Below are 17,302 nucleotides of genomic sequence, written 5' to 3' on the forward strand. Positions count from 1 at the left end.
CTGACTGTTCAAAATGAGTTCTTCCATCTCACAACTTCTTGTTCACATGATCGACTGATCATTGGGGTTCACCCTCTGATGTTGCCCTGCACTACAAAGCACACTGAGGTTACTAACACGGTCACTTTATTTATGCCAGGGCTCACCTCTGCTAAATGAAGTCTGTGATTTAGACCTCTCTTCCCTGTTTGAAGCAACTGAATTACGAATTATCTGTCAAATGACATCTTTTGCTGTGAGGCAGAGACCAGCCAAGAAGTCTGTATGAGTGAGATGACATGCCTGTATTTTATTTCATATTAGCAGATGTGAGAGATGCATGCATGGGAAATTGCTAAACACACCCTCTCATTCAGATATGGTCACTTCCGGCTCCTTAACACGACCAGAGTCAAGTCAGGGATGTTATTGCTGCTGCGTACTTCTTTTAAGTACAGTGTATGAACATGCTCAGTGGTAAACAGTCAGAGGAATGACCTTTGCATTCAGTCATGCACCTTTACAGAATAGAATGCATTGGTGCAAATTAACAGACGCATAAAGAAGGTAAAATGAGCCATTTGCTGCTCATATCTTGTAAATTGGTGCGAGATGAATCAAAGTGAACGTTCAGTCCTCTTGCAGCTCCTCAGTCCTCCTGTAGGAGGCGCAGCTCATTACAAACGACCGAGTGTGGAGTGTGGAGGCTCGTCTGTTGTTCGTGTTTCTCCGTCCGCTTATTGATCAGCAGATTTTTGTTTACAGCGGAAGCTCCACATCCGGGGATGTAGAGGAGCCCGCCCCCTCCCTGCTGCTGCAGCATCCTCTCATCCGGCAGACAGACAGGTGGAGCTCCTCCCGCAGACAGACAGGTGCACGGACAGACAGGTGGAGCTCCTCCCGCAGACAGACAGGTGCACGGACAGACAGGTGGAGCTCCTCACGCTGCAGGTTGGTTGATGCCGTTTTTCTCTTTTTACCGGATGAATACGGCTGCGGCTCGTGCCGTTTCTGTGCTCGGTAAATCACGGGGTGATGATGTGACGTTGGTCTGTAGGTGATCTGATGTTTATCGGCCGCTGATTGGCTGTCGGTCGCTTTGATTCTGCATCTTTTCGTGTTCTCGGTATCAACCCCGGTTTTTCTCCACTTGGTCCTTGCAGAATTTCTCTGCAGGCTGTCCTGAGCGTCGGTGTCTGTGCTCGATGATGCAGAGCGAGACTCCCCCTGTGCCTCTGTGATTCACTGATGCTCCGTCTGTGCATCTAGGGCTTCACGATTAATCGAATTTTAAATCTCGAACACGATTTTGGCTTCCCATAAATGCACGCGCTCCCGTAATCAGCACCTGACCACGTGCCTGCATGTGCCAATCATAGCTGTTCCCTGAGCCTGCACAGCTGAGAATCTCAGGTAGAGCTCCTGCCGCTACACCTGTCTCCACCTCTCATTCACGTTGTGCAGGTGCAGTGACTGGAGTGGAGGATTTTAATCTCAGATAATACACCGGACTATCATTTATGAAAGGATGCAGGTTTTTTTAATAGAGCATTTTCCATTTCGTGCTATAATCTGCTGATGTTTTGAACCTACGATGAAGGAAACGAGTACGATGCTGTAATAAAATCTGATTATAAGCCTTTTAAAGTAATCGAAGGTCTAACGTAGTTCAGTTTGTATTAGTTTTGGTCCCTGCTTGATTGTCAGTCTTTAGGATCTATTGTACGGTCTTCACCTCACAATATAAATACGATTCACAGGTCTTTTTGCGTTGGCATAATCTAACATCACACAGACTTTGTACTTTTTACCGTGCAACTGTCCTGCCACGGTACAAATTCCAGGTTTCAGGGTAGCAGAGCTGACACGAAGCGCCTTGGAAGGATGAGGACAGTAAAAGAATCTGCAGGTTGTTTAAGAAAGTCTACAGACATTTTTCTCGTCATGGTCAAACGTGTCTCTTTCTCAGTGATGTTGGTGTCTCCCAGCCTCGCCGACCTTTCCCGCCTGTACCAGACTGAGTTTGTGCGGAGCGCCCGGGCCGTTGGCGTCCTCTGGGCTGTCTGCACTCTCTGCTTTGCCATCATCCAGGTGGTTATCCTGGTGCAGCCGTCCTGGATCTGCACCACAGACGTTCGCCGACAGCAGGCGGGACCAGAGCCACCCAGCGGCACACTGGGACTGTTTGAGGTGAGAAACGGTGCTGTCCCATCCACAGCTGGATCTTTTAGGGGTTTCTGTATTTGTATGCACACATGTTACACCTGCACACAGATGGATGATCAAATAGCTTACCTGATCACTTTAATGAACACGTGTATGACATGTGTGTGTTGTCAGGTGTGCATGGAGTCAGACTGGCCGGTCCCAGACTGTCACGGTGGTCTGTCCACTCTGTCTCCACTGCCGTCCTTGCAGTCGGTGGCGGTGTTGGTGGGGGTGTCTCTGTTGGCGGTGTGGACCAGCGTCCTCTGTCTCTGTCTCTTCAGGTTCTGCAGCGCCGCAACGGTTTACAAGATCTGCGCCTGGCTGCAGCTGACTGCAGGTTAGTCATGTTGATGGGTCATTGAATCCCAAACACTTTGGTCACTGTCATGGTGGTTTGTCTGCAGCTAGACGAGAGCAGAACTGCAGCTCATGGTTATTTTTGCATTTGGCTTGATTTACCAGGCTGGAGGTTGCTGCTTGGTCAGACACTAGTTTTATTTTAGAGGACAGTGTTTCTGTAGTTCCTCTCTCTGCCTGTATAGGGCAGCTTTTCAGTATTTTCTTGTCTCTGCAGGTTTCTGTCTGGCGTTGGCGTGTCTTCTGTTTCCTGACTCATGGGAGAGTCAGGAGATGAAAGCTCTGTGCGGAGACTCGGTGAGGATTCTGATTGATCGTTTTGCTTCTGGGTGTTTTATCACACTGATGTCCTTAATCGTGAATCTGTCTCCAGGTGGGCAGCTTCTCTCCAGGTAACTGCTCAGTTCACTGGGCCTACATTCTGGCCATCCTGGGAGTTCTTGATTATGCCATCTTGGCCACACTGGCCTTCGTCCTCGCCAACAGACAGGACGCCCTACTTCCACCAGATACCCAGGAATGTGAGTGTGGGGGTAAGGGGGTAAACTCATCTGACGAGTTAACTTCACAGTTTGATACTAAGACTCTGTTTTCATTGCTGCAGTGACCACAGGTCTGCTGATGACAGCATGAATCAGCAGGTGAGTATCTTCTTTACGTTTTACTAGTCTTCTGTCTTTAAAGCCTCAGATATTTATTTCTTTTTACTCTCTCTTAGGGATGTTCGGTCTTCATTTCTTCAACTCCGCCCGACCTCTTCATCCTCCATCATCATCATCATCTGTTTCTGCATTTCATGGCACGACTGTCTCCTTCAGCTGCAATCGTTCATTGCTGCATGATGTTTCCAGGAGGAGTTGTTTAGTGTTGAACAGAGGAATGTAACAACAGGAGGAAAGAGGCTCTGCGGTGGTGAGTTCGGGACATTCGGTCGCTGTTCAGTTGAAGAAAAATGGTGAGAAAACGAGCGAGATGGAGTAAATCAAAGGAGAACTATAAGCCCCTTTTAGCCTCCAGTTTTTATCTTCACTCTCACATTAGTGATACCGTCATAACACCTGTGTCAGCAGGCTGGACCCACCTCCAATAGATGCCGTCAGCACAGGTCGTTTGAGTTGCAGGTGATTTTTTTATTTATTTATTTTTTTAACTAGCCACTGGGAGCAAAATAAAGTGTTGGTACTGGATGAGCACAGTTAATAGATTACTACATAGTAACATTTCTACACAGTGTGGCAATCAATCAGGACAACTTTAAAGCAGAAACAAATTCGTCCCACGCATTAAATTAAAATATATTTGGGATATTTTGTAGAAAAAACTTAAGTCAGAAAATTGAAGGAAAGTCTTAGATTTCTTTACCGACTTCCTGTTCTGTCAAGCCTTATGTTTAAGACAGTTTAGTAACTGTTTCTGCAGCTTTTAAAATTTACAAAAGTTGTAGAAGAAAGAAAGAAAATCTGCTTTGTAGTTAAAAGTTAAAAATCCAGTTAACAGCCTAGTGTTGATATGTTAAATCTGATATTTTGGGGTGAAACTGTATCCACGCCACTGTCTTTCCATTTGGACAGGCTTTATGTTAATATGAAACTTGTTATACTGTTGCTTTTTGTTTGACTTTTAAGCTACATTAACTAACTAATGGTGTTGAATATTCATGTTAAACATGATGTTGTAAAGGTAATCCCTGTGACTTCCCCGCAGATTTCAAGATGAACGTGTGGCCCAGCACTGATGAGAAGCACAATTGTTAGACAGTATTATTCTACCCTTAAATTTGGTCTTGCTTGGTAGTTAAGTGTCCATGTTTTGTTCGCTGAAGAACGAAGTCCTTTGCAAATCAGTGCCACAAATCTGTGTGCATGAGCCAAGCATATTCGCTGTACTATTTAGAGTACTCATTTTTCTCTTAGCTCAACCTTTAGGGACTTGTGTGGAGTACCGTTTGAAAATTTAGCTCATATTTGAAATATGACCTAAATAGACCCACTTAAATGTAGAAGTGATGGCAGGTCACTTTGATGGATTTAGGTCTGAAAAGGTTAAAGAATAAAAGGAGAGGGCTGCTGTGACAATATGTTAGGTCTGAAGATCAGTGGTCCTATGTTGTATAAAATCATCTTATGTCATTTTTCAGCATTTATTAAGTAAAACATTGTTTTAATCAAAGTGGTTAACCTAGCTTAGCACAAGCAGCAAGCCAACAGCAAGGGAGACTGTTGGCTAGCATAGCCAGATTTATCTTAAATGTGTCCTAGATAGCAGTAGCTTCTACCACTAATGTACTCAGCATGAATAAAAGTCTTATTTACATTGTATATCATATTATCTAACAGTTTGTCATTAGGAGTCAGAATGAAGTTACCATTAGCGTTATGATATACGCCTATGCTTCCAGCCTGATTTTTAGCTAGGTTAGCTTGCTTTGAGTTAGCTACAAGTTCATTTAGATTTGTGTTAGCTTAAGGTGTTTAAATGAAGTGCTCCTACAGGATTAATAGTACTAGATGGATTGTTAGTATACATTACCCTTCATGTCTAGCTAGCTTCTTTAGTCAACTAAACCTCTTTGATTCCCTTAGCTAACACGCTTAAGCGCTGCATCTGAAATCATCTATTCATTAGGATAAAATCCAAATTATTTACTAACCAACAACTTGTGCAATAACCCTTCAGTCTCAATGTAAATGAGCAGTCGAGGTCAGAAGTTTATATACGCTCATCTGTAATAATTTCTTTGAAATGTTCGTTTCATCAAATGATCATACAGCATACGTCTTTAATGACTGTTAAAACATAAGTTTGAAATATATTATTAGGACCTATTAGCAGCTTAAAGAAGTAAATAAAAGCCCCAAATTACCATGACATTCATGCACACGAGTGTGTATATAAACCTGTAAGAGTTTGTGTACGGGTCTGTGTACGGGAGTAGGTTAGAGTTGGGTATGGGATTTCAGATGCAGCGCGGTTCTTTGTGCTAAGCTCAGCTAACCACAGAGATAAAACTGATGGAGAGCATTAGTGTTTGCTGTCAGCATGACTTTTGACCTGTAAGGTACATGAATAAATGTGTTCCCTTCTGTGTTTAAAATGTTTTTGTTGTTAATGAGATTATGCTGTGTCTTTATTAGATTCAGTTTAACTTATTTTTTTTTCCATAGACCAGACATGTGTTTATTGGAAAACAGTTTTTTGGAATGATTCAAAAGTTTTTCTGTTTCAATGTTTTATTAAAATGTAACAAAGCTGTTAAGTGGAATGAGTTATTTCTGTACCCTGGATTTGACTTTTCCCAGAAATGGGAAGTTGAAAATTATGTGATCTGGACCTCCAAAGGTTTGATGAACAAAGTTGGGAAAGACTTAACCTAGTTAATTTACTTACCTGAAACAGAATAATCAAAAAGATGTGCTGTTTGTTTTTAATGATATTATAGCCAAATTGTTTTGTATATATTTTAAACAGTTAAGTCAGAATGATTGTTTCATATTTATTAACTTAAATTCAGAGTACTTGGGGTGTGAAGACTGTGATAAAAGTGTCATTTTTTCACACCAATGTGACCCATAATTGATTAAACGAACAAGATTTTTTTTTTTTTTTATCAAATAAGATCTGAAACTGCCACCTCAACCTATAAACTCACCAGACTTTCCCATAGATTTTCCCATAGACCTCAACACAATCGGACTGTTTTTTGCAAGGTGAGTCTCCCCCTGCTGGCCATTAGAAAAATTACAGGTCCTACACTGTTCTCCCTTTCGACAACCACAGGATACGTCCATCTTTGGTGGACAAAAACAGACAGCAGGCGGCAGTGAAGGTCGACTTTACCGACTTTATTTCTGAGTGTGACATGAATCAAAATTTCACCACAGACAGACGAATCATCACAAGCTGAAGTACAGGAACACAACGAGAACGTATTGATCACATAGCTGATGAGCCATTGCCAAGGTTATTACCACTTTCCACCATCTCTCCATCTTTTTTGACAGAAGGAAGCTCGATTTAATGGCGAACCTGTAACAATGTAACCACATTACAGTAATGAAGAGTCTAACTACAAGCCCCAGAGACCATTGCAGTAGATTATCAGCCAATCGGAGAGCTTGAGAAAGAAGTTTTTCACAAATTTGATTCAGGTGAATTTTTAGATTTTGGTTCATTGAATGTGCTGGAACAATGCCTGCTGAGGCTCATGGGAAATGTAGTATTTTAAAGAGTCGCACAAACAGAACCGTTTTATCCTTTTCCATCTGTTTGACATTTCTCCTCATTTTTACAACAAACAACCTGATAAATGTTCACGAAAGCAGCAGGAACAAATGAAAAAGATGCACAAATAAAAACCTGAATGACAACGTATACTCTTTTCTCTACTCCTCACTCCCTCATGTACTCCAGAATCTGATCCACCAATATTTGTGGGTCGTAGTTCAGAGCAGCTCTCCTCCGGCGCCTACGACTCCCATGATTCAGTTCCTCTGCGTCGCCTGTTGACGTAGTGTCGATGCGTTTCATCCTCTGCAGCCCGACCACCTGGGGGTGCAGCTTCTCTCCTTGCTCCTCTCCGTCGTAATCCTCCAGCCTCTTCACCCTGAGGAGGGGAGGGTCGTTGCTAGGTGAAGGGGGAGCCAGATCGTCAAGAGAACGGCGGGTTCTTCTGTGGGCGGAGCTAACAGGCTCAGGTGCTTTGGCTGACAGGTCCCTCTTCGCTCTGCGACCAGAGGAGGCGACCGAGGCACCGTTAGGACCGATGCTGGAGAGTATCCCAGCAACCATCCGCCTAAGGAGGGGATACATGAGCATCTTGAATTTATTATTATTATTATTGATAATATTATTAAACAAAATAATTAAGCAATTTATTAATAAATCATACTATTAATTTACATCATAAAATAAAGAGTCGGTGGTTCAGCAGCTGTGGGCACGTCATTGGATCATTAAGTTCAGTTTTACATTTTCTAATAAGTATAAAACTGAAACAAGTCAAATGAAGACACATAATTAATAATAACATTTCTGATATTAGTTCCCAAATGGTCTTCAGGGAAGTCAAAGTGTGCCTTTAGATTTCTTGCTTTTTGCTTTGACATGTCAAAAAAAAAAAAAAAGATTGAAAAACACTAAATACATCCTCTGGATTGTCACAGTCAGATCCCTGATGTACTAAAAATAAAAATAAACAATATCGACTAAATATCATAGAGATTAACATAATTCAGCGCTATGTGCATCATGTTTTAAGTTAGTGTGTCCTTTAGCGAGCAGTGCAGTTTAGGACCAATCTAAACTGGTTCAAAACATACTTAGAAAACAGGAAATACTTTGTATCAATAGGTAACTTCACATCTGAGCAGACAAGTATCACATGTGGAGTTCCCCAAGGTTCCATCTTGGGACCCCTTCTGTTTAACATTTACATGCTCCCACTGGCACAGATTATAAAGAACAACAAAATAAACTATCACAGCTATGCAGATGACACACAAATATATATCACAATGTCACCAGGAGACCGAGGACCCGTATAGGCTCTTGGTAAATGCATTGAGGAAATTAATGACTGGTTGTGCCACAATTTTCTCCAGCTAAACCAAAACAAAACTGAAGTAATAGTCTTTGGTGCCAAAGAAAAACAATTACAGGTCACCAGAGAACTTCAATCTATACACCTAAAAACCACAAACCAGGCGAGAAATTTGGGTGTAGTGATGGATGCAGACCTAAACCTAGAAAAACACATTAAGACAATAACAAAATCATCTTACTATCACCTCAAGAATATTTCAAGGATAAAAGATCTGATGTCTCAACTAGTCCATGCATTCATCTTTAGCAGGCTTGATTACTGTAACAGCATCTTTACAGGTCTACCTAAAAAATCAGTCAGACAACTACAGCTCATTCAGAACTCTGCTGCTCGAGTCCTCACTAAGAGCAAAACAGTGGACCACATCAGTCCAGCTCTGAGGTCTTTACACTGGCTGCCTGTCCGTCAGAGGATAGACTTTAAAGTTCTGATGCTGGTCTATAAAGCTCTGAATGGTTTAGGACCAAAATACATCAGTGACCTCCTGACCCAGTATGAACCTTCCAGATCCCTCAGGTCATCTGGATCCGGTCTTTTATCAGTTCCCAGAGTCAGAACCAGACACGGAGAAGCTGCATTCAGCTTTTATGCTCCTTATATCTGGAACAAACTCCCAGAAAGCCTCAGATCAGCTGAAACACTCAGTTTATTTAAATCCAGGTTGAAGACTCACCTGTTCTCAGCTGCATTTGAATAAAGCACCAAATCCTGTAAAGCACTGTTTTACTTTTAAGCTTAAATTTCAAAACTTACATTTTAACTACTGATTTCATCTACTGTTCCTTTCTTTCTTTTTTCCCATCTTAAATGATGCTTTTTATTTGTTTTGGATTTTTAATATCTCTGTAAAGCACTTTGAAACCCTGTTTCCCTGTAAACCTTTGGATGTTCTCAACAAAGTGTTAATATGTGAATAGAGGAGGACACAAATATAGATGTCTCTTAAAAATAATCAAAATATTTCAATATTTTAGGGTGGAAAACTTTTATTCAGAGAAAACTAATTCATTCTGTAATTAGTCATGCTAAATTAAAACTTTGTTCACACTGTTTTTATATATTCTGATTCTTTCTCTCCATTTCTTAACTTTCTTTTCAAAGTACTTTCATTTAATAATTAAACTCACAGTTACAGTGCACAGATTTTTTAAAAAGAACTCTGTAGAGCTGCAGGTGGAGCGGACTGATCCATCGTTTATCCATTAACAGATTGGTGAGCTCACCTCAGGGTCTCCTGGTCTCGGCTCAGTCCTGATGCGACTCGTCCAGCCTGCTGACGTCTCTCCTGTTTCGCTCTTTCCAGCAGCGTCTGAGCGAGCCGGGGATCCATCCTGAGAAAATCATGCTTTATTATTATTGATTACTTTTTCTGTCTCCTACAGATTCTCAGCATGAAACTAAAATTTACCTGTCAAGCAGGGCCTGAGCAAGCTGGGGCTCCACAAGGCCCCACCAGGCGGCCCGGGGCCTCCCCATGCTCATCCCCCTTCCAGTCTCATCGTAGTCTGCAGGAGCAGGGCCCTGGAAGTCCCTTGTGGGGCCCTGATCATCCTCCTCATCCTCCTCCTCCTCGACCACTTCCACGTCACCCGGACCGACCAGTCCTGCGCTCTCTGCCTCGCTCAGTAGGCGGAGCAGAGCTGCCAGGTAGGCTGTGGACATATTTGATTGGTGTACTTAGAAGTTGGTTTTCCTTTTGCCATAAATAAGTATACTGATGATAAACTGATACGGAGAAACGTTTACAATGGAAATAATTGAAGTGATGTGAGGAAACAAAGACAAAATATTGTTTTTTACCAATAAATTAATGAAAATTTCTAGAACAAAGTCAGAATTTTTGTTCATATGTAAAATACTAAACAAAAGAGTAAACAAAGTTTCCCTGAAAATAAAAAATCTCAAGAAAAACATAAAAGAAAGTTGTTTAAAAAAGGTTTAAAGGATTAAAGTTTCCTAACCCGCTCGCTGCTCCTCTTCCTGCTCCTTCCTCTGGTCTCTCTCCACCAATCGCTGCAGTGCCTGGTCCAAGCCCCTCCCCCTCCAGTCATCTGATTGGTAGTACAGGTCATTGGCCCTGCCTCCTCCCTGCATGGCAGGATATGACATCATCTGATCTTCATAAGGCAGCAGGTTAGGGAGGTCTCTGCGCTGGCGTCTGACTCCACCCACTGACACATCCAGGCCGTGGCCCCCAGCGCGAGCTGCAGGCAGAGACTGAGCGAGACAGAGCAGAAGTTACAGCTCAGATAAGCTTAAATTTTTATTCTCAGGGATTAAAAATAAAATCCATCTCTTGAAAGAACAGATGCCTTCTGTCAGATTTAGCGACTAGCTAATTTCCCTTTCCAGTAACTGAGCAGGTAGATACGACGTTAAATTAGCTATGAAATACAAATACATCCAAAATAGGAGAATTCCCTCAAATGAATCACCACCAACATAAATGATTGACTTTCACTTAAGCTAATTTGAAACTTTGTCCATTATATGTGGCAGATTAACAGCTAATTGCTCAGCTTCTTTCCTCTATATGTGAACATGTCAACATCATCGGCATACAGCAGAGCACGTGGAAGCTGAAAAACAGAGTCTCTGATATCGATCCGTGCAGCACCCACCAAGCAAACGAGGTTAAAACATTAACGTTGTGTCCCCTGCCAAACTGCACCAAGGACTACAGATGATGTTGTTTCCATGGTTACAGTCCTTTCAGATTGTGTCTTACAAAGCAAGAAATATTGATCAGGTTATTGGAAACAGAGCTTTTCCTTTGATGTAGCACCACGGATATGAACTAGCTGTGATCAGAGAGCCACAAAACTTCCACTCTAGCATGATTAAATATGCATGTATACATGTAATCATGTCCTTGTGTTGTGAATTGACTTCTCTCCATGTGCCTGGATGTTGTAACGTCGGGTTGCGTTTAGTGGTTGAGAGGAGGCGGCAAAACACTTAGCAGATTAGCCACAAAATCCGTCCCCCCTCATGCACTAGCGTGCAAGCACATGTCCACACAATCACAGAGAGAGTGAGTGGCGCATACGGATAACAACATTAACCCTCGACTTGGGTTGTCTTAAAGAGACACCAGACCATTGTGACTGTTGCAATGTCAACATTATAAATCTCTGAAGCAGTCTCTTTAAAGTGTTAATCGGTTAGTTAACTCAATATTCATTAGTGCTGAAGGTCAGGAGTTCGATTTCCCTGTGGTTCATTTGCTTTCAATGAGATTCTTACTTAAGAGAGAATAATTCCCTTTCATCTTGATTTAACCAATGAGCGGATGATAGAAAGCTAACTTTCCCTCTCCACAAAGTGTCGAAATGTTCACAGAAGGAAGGAAAGGTGTGAGAACAGATGTGACGCAGCAGTTTCTGTTCCTAAGTGAGTGTGTGTGAGACCGAGGAGGACTGATGCAGTGATGAAGAGGGTTATCGATGAGCTGTCTGAGGCCTCGGGGTGATCACATTTATATCAAACTCTCAGATCACGGTGATATCAATCAGTGAGCTGCACGTACGGTGACTCAGCAGCAGTGCTGGCTGCATGATTGCACTGAGAAATTATTGTTCTTCTATTTAGTATTCACATCGCAATTAATACTCGAGTTACCACTTAGATGTGCAACTGAGATGGATCTCACCACCACACGTTGCTGTGAAAAGCGCTTTGAGCTGCTTTCAACTAATTATGCTGAAGGCTTTGTGGTAATAACGGTGAACCTAACCTGCTGATTCACAGCTCCATATTTTTCTTCTCATACTCAATTACAGCAGCTTTGCCACCATAATCATCTTATATTGGGGCTTGGTGCAGTCATTTTAGTTCATTTCCCCCGTGCTTTTATCCAGTTTTCTTCTGATTGGCTGCCCCTCCCAAACATCTGTGCTCATAGCCAGAGCTGTGTCTGAGACAGCTATATTAGAGATATCCCATATCAGTGGCGTCATCTGGGGAAAAGGCAGAGCATTTAGAGCAGTCTGGAGTCTGAGCCTTTGGCTCACAGGGATCATTTTTCATGCTCTGGCTTCATTATTTCCAATTTTAACCATGCTTCATACAAATATCCACCATTTATTAGGAAATAAAACATTCTTTAAATCTACTATTTTTTAAAAATGAGAAAAAGATCTGTGCTACATCTCACACAAACATGCTTGTACTGAACACGCCATCCAAATTTGGCGATATATTCTGCAGCACCACCTGGTGTTTCCACTCCTCCACCCTTGGCATCAACCTCTAGGCTCCAAGGGGATATTTACTTTTCACTTCCCAGTTCCTGTGCATCTCTTATTTTCAGAGAATGATGAGCTAAACGATCACCTCTAATTATACTCTATTCTTTCTGTCACAAGTGTCTGAATGAAATGTGTTAATCCTCGTCATTGGGAGACAGATATGTTGGCAGATGTGACGTTTAATGCTTAAGTGACAGTTACACATCAGTGCATCTGCGCTGATATAGAGCGACTCATGGGTAAAGTACCTAAAACTGCTCCTCAGTATGAAGAGTCTGAATAGGCTGCGAGCAATCTTTGCTCAGGATTAATGGAAGCGTGAGAGAAAAATGCTTCAACAGCTTCTTTCACATGAAAGAAGCTGTCGCTTTGACTGTGAGATGATTAAATCTTCCATGCCAGGCGATTGCAGCAGACAGATCCGGGTTCATCCTGCTGCAGCAGCTTTAATTTCCAGCCGAGACGTGTCAGAGTTCTCGAACTAACACTGATTTACGATGATAATATGCCTCCGCCTGCAGCACAGCAGCTTATTCCAGAGAGGAGGAGGGTTGTATCTGTGGCTCTGTGCGATGGTGAGACAGCGGCGTGATGAAGAGATGAAGGAGGAGGAGGTAATGAGCCCTCTGAGGAGAATAACTCTCTGACTCACTGTGGGATCCAGTATTTTCTGCAAACGTTAGAGCAGCTCTGACACGGCGCTCTGGGAGATTAAAACATCAGCATAAAAACCTAAAAAAGAGCTTTTCTTTGCTTTCTGTGCAGCACGGCGGGAGAATTTAGTCATATTAAGCCAAAAATGTCCACATTTTCACATCATATCATGATCTTTCACCGTTTTCCAGACTGAACTGACTGTATGGAAAAACACAGGTCCAGCAGATGTGTTATGGATTCTGCTCATAGATGATAGCTCATAGCATCGTAACTTCCCAAAGACGAGGCAGGTGTCCAAATTACACCCTGCTTTATCCTCCCATTTGACATCAATAAATAAGCCTTAACTGAGATCGTAAACGCACAAGGACAATGTTTACTGAGGTCACAAACCAAAAAGCAAAGGTCCAATTTCACATATACTTAATACAACCAGTCTGGGGTTTGAGACCTGAAGAGTCTCCCCCTGCTGGCTATTGGAAAGAATGCATGTTTAAGACACTTGCATCCATCTTTCAGACCCTGAATCCACAATCATCTATGGGTGAAATAAATTGGTGATTATAAAGAAAAGTGAAGTGCTTCCAAAGTTAAAGAGCAAAATAATTTCATGTTAGGTGGCTGCAGGGGCGCCAGGAGAGTCTATAGTTCCCACAATCCAATGATCCAATGAAAATACACCGTCTCTGTGAGCCGATCGAGGTCGCATTTTTATTTGCTGTTTATTTTTATTCTAACCTGCTGGTTTGTTAGCTTTACCTGGTTAGAATTACAAAGAAGATCATGGTTTGGGTTAAAATAGGATTAGATGTTTTTTCAGCGCTCAGGTTTCTCGGTTGCCTGGATACCTGATCACGTGACCCTTAAAAAGAAAGTCATATTTCTAATGAGATACATTTGTTTCAGAGTTATGCTCTGTCTGTGGTACTCATCATGACTGTGAAAGTCACTTTGTTCCTCACGGAAGTGAAGCAACCAAGAAACATGAGCTCTGAAAGAATCATCATATTTTTCATATTTCTGTGGCGAAGAAGCTTTTAATGGGAGAGGAGCGAAAAGATCGTGTGTCAGACCGGATGAACTAATGGGCAGCATAAAGACCCAGTAAAAGGTTCAAAAAGAATTAATTTGGACTGAATCATGCAGATGTGTCATGCTGGAGATAAGCCACTCTTTAACATTTTTACACAAAATCAATCTTTATTATCACAACCCTCATATTTATCTGGAAGTGAGGGGTCTCCGCAGAAGTAAGGTTAAGCAGTATGTGTTGTTTTCAGCCTGTAGTAGTTAGATAGAAGCTACGTATTTATAACGTTACTGATGTCGATCAACGTGCTGGATGAATTCCCACAACCTATATGTCTGTGTAGCCAAACAGGCATGTAAACGGACACCATAATGGGACCACAAGTCCCACAAAAGTTAACAGCGCATGACATTATGCACAGGTCGAACGCTGTTGGACTAGACCAGTAAAGAGAATGGCAGCACTTTATCATAAGCATGAAAAGGTCAGATTGAAAAAGGGCAGGTAAAAGCAGAGAAGTGACGGTTTGCTCAGGATGTTCTTTGTAAACAACATTTGTTCTCTAAGCAGCAAAAGCAAGGACATGAACAAGAGCAGCCCATGCTGTAAGCCGTTCCGTACATGTTTTACACTCCCCCCGGGTGACAGCACACAGCTGCTTATCACCTACAGACCGCCACGCCAGGATCTGTCGTTGAGTCTTTAAAACATGTTTAAAAATTAAAGTCCAGGATGATGATGTCGGTGTCTAAACCTCGGTAACAAAGTGAGCGCTGTGTGCAGTACAGGTGCAGTTGTGTTGTTGTGCACATACTGAATAAAGATTACATAACTTTATTGTCACAGCGCTGTGAGACCAAATATAATTTTTCCCTCAGAGACAATAAACCTCATCTCTATTATCGCTCAGTCATTTAGGTCTGTATGCTCAGGGAAGCGAACCCTGTCCTCACAAATAATGAACAGCAGTGCACACACACGCACGCGCACACACACACACGCACACACACGCACGCACACACGCAGAGCAGTCATTATGTGTCAGGAGACCTGCTGTATCCTGTGTAATCTACGGCCGTGTTGCTGTGGGTAACCGTCTCCTGTCGCTATGGTGACAGCAGCTGAAACGAAATGTTCTTCCTGACACAGCAGCTACCCACAGACACACACACTCACACTCACACACACACATCCACACACAAAAATAGACTCATGATTGTCCTGCTATCTTTGAGAGGACCCGCGGTGAAATGATGCATCTGAGGGTCCAAATGCAGACCCTGGACCTGGTTCTGACCTGGTTCTGACCTGGTTCTGACCTGGTTCTGGTTCTCTCCAAACATTTAAAACTCAGTTTGATCTTCACGTAGATGCCGCAGCCTCACAACATCTCAGTTTCTCTGCACTGATTTCCCTCACCTGTTAATCAATACCTAATCAATGAAATAGAAAACAGAAGACAGGCACACACATGTGTGTGTGTGTGTGTGTGTGTGTGTGTGTGTGTGTGTGTGTGCTGACAGGTAGAAGATAATCAGCAGTGACATTGTTTTGCATCAGTGTCAGGTTACCGTGACGATGCAGCACCGTGGAGATGAATGGCTGGATAAACACATGCGACACATATGTAAACATGCTCTCTCTCTCTCTGTATGTGTGTGTGCCGTCGGTGGGACTCGTCCTTACCTGAGTGGTGTGGATCAGAGCAGTGCTGAGCAGCAGGAGGCCGAGAGACGCCATGCTACAGGCCGAGCACACACAAACACACACTGAGGCAGGATGCAGACACTCCTCTGATAAAAGGGAGGAGGGGGGAGGGAACAGAGAGAGGGAGGAGTGATGACTCAGGAGAGAAGGCGAGAGGAGAAAGGAAAGAGAAGGAGGAGACGGGGAGGGATTTTGAGATGGAATAAGATAATAACAGAAGACCGAGGACAAAATAGGATGTGATGAAAAATGGAAGAACTAAGAATTATGGGAGTGGATAAGGTGGGAGAAAAAAATAATTTAAGGACATAAGGAAGGAGATAAGAAGACACAGAAAGCGATAAGTTCATAAAAGGGGATAAGTTTGGCTGTAAGGGCATAAGGAAGGAGTTGAAGTAAGGAGGTAGGTGTGGACACAAGGAAATAAAATACGGGAATAAAATTTCAGAAATGAGACAAGGGGACAACGGAGGAGAAAACAAATGTAAAAAGTGGAAATAAATAAGATAAGGAAGGTAATAAGCAATGGGACAAGTAAGAAGATCAGTGCATAAGGGTATGCAAGAAATAGGATACAAGGAAAAAAGAGAGGATTTCATGAATTTAAGGAAAGAGGGGGTGAGGGAGGAAATGGGGAAAAGGACACGAGGAGAAAAGGATATAAAGTGTATAAAACAAAAAGGGGCAAGGATTAAGATTAGGACGTAAGGGGCGGCATGGCGAGGAAGATAAGGGCACAAAAAAGGCAATAAGGAGACAAGTGAGGAGGGAAAGATATAAGAAATAGTGTGGAAGAAGTAGTTACAGAGATAAGGAATTAAATAAATGAGGAGTTAAGGAACAGGTAAAGAACCAAAGCAAAGAAGTATGGATTTCCATAACAAGGAGAGAAGGATATATGGAAGTTGCTAAGGATGAAGAGAAGGACACAACAGACTAAACACAGAAGAACCAAAAGATGCACCGATGGAGGCGAGAAGACTGACCCAAGAAGAAGAAAAAGAAGAGGAAGGATCACTTTTTTCCCCCAGAAACATTTGATTGGCTGACAAATTAAAACAAATGTAAAAGAAAAGCAGCAACACTCCAAAACAGCTCGCTGACTGAAAGATCTGAAGATTTATAGCCAATAACTGAGATCCTGTCAAAGGGCAGAAAGCCACAGAGGAAGCTTTTAACAGAAACACTTCCTGCTCCGGGTTTTTACAGCACAATCTTCATCCTTTTTACAGCTGCCCTCACGTCCTCCTCTAATAATCTTCTGAAATTCCAGATTCATTGTTTGATTCATTATTAGTTCTCTCTCATTTTCTTCAGTCTTGAGCTCATCATAGTATTCCTTACAACCTCTCAGCTCACTCTATTCACTTCCATCTCTATCCTTACCCACTCTAACCTGGCTCACATCCTTTTGCAGCTCACATCAGCTGTACTTTCTCAGTTATCTAGTAACTCGTCACTAACACTCAGTCTTTTCCCTGAACTGTCGCCAAATTCTTCCTTCTTCAGCTT

At 42.4% G+C, this 17,302-nt stretch overlaps 2 protein-coding genes across 5 annotated transcripts; one reads left to right on the forward strand and one right to left on the reverse strand.

Annotated features, from left to right (window-relative positions):
* Positions 1 to 675: 675 nt before the first annotated feature.
* On the forward strand, positions 676 to 5,796 carry lhfpl4b (LHFPL tetraspan subfamily member 4b). Of its 4 annotated transcripts, XM_087834145.1 has the most exons (8): positions 676 to 825; positions 868 to 930; positions 1,949 to 2,169; positions 2,320 to 2,524; positions 2,762 to 2,841; positions 2,918 to 3,065; positions 3,149 to 3,185; positions 3,263 to 5,796. In XM_087834145.1, the coding sequence occupies exons 3-7, from the start codon at positions 1,951 to 1,953 to the stop codon at positions 3,175 to 3,177; spliced, it is 681 nt and encodes a 226-aa protein (XP_087690271.1). In that variant the 5' UTR covers positions 676 to 825; positions 868 to 930; positions 1,949 to 1,950; the 3' UTR covers positions 3,178 to 3,185; positions 3,263 to 5,796. The 4 variants fall into 4 exon arrangements, 3 of the variants coding, with proteins under 3 accessions (XP_087690271.1, XP_087690270.1, XP_006803804.2); XM_087834144.1 differs by lacking the exon at positions 676 to 825 and having other exon boundaries at positions 865 to 930; XR_015717042.1 differs by lacking the exons at positions 676 to 825; positions 868 to 930 and having other exon boundaries at positions 1,924 to 2,169; positions 3,263 to 3,665; positions 4,249 to 5,796.
* Positions 5,797 to 6,365: 569 nt separating this feature from the next.
* pcsk1nl (proprotein convertase subtilisin/kexin type 1 inhibitor, like) lies at positions 6,366 to 15,888 on the reverse strand. Its single transcript, XM_006803716.2, has 5 exons — positions 15,770 to 15,888; positions 10,108 to 10,363; positions 9,555 to 9,798; positions 9,370 to 9,477; positions 6,366 to 7,336 (listed from the first exon to the last, which is right to left on the reverse strand). The coding sequence occupies exons 1-5, from the start codon at positions 15,821 to 15,823 to the stop codon at positions 6,934 to 6,936; spliced, it is 1,065 nt and encodes a 354-aa protein (XP_006803779.1). The 5' UTR covers positions 15,824 to 15,888; the 3' UTR covers positions 6,366 to 6,933.
* Positions 15,889 to 17,302: the final 1,414 nt, after the last annotated feature.

This window comes from Neolamprologus brichardi, chromosome 20, assembly GCF_056152115.1.
Source record: "Neolamprologus brichardi isolate AB-2024 chromosome 20, ASM5615211v1, whole genome shotgun sequence".
NCBI classification, from domain to species: domain Eukaryota; kingdom Metazoa; phylum Chordata; class Actinopteri; order Cichliformes; family Cichlidae; genus Neolamprologus; species Neolamprologus brichardi.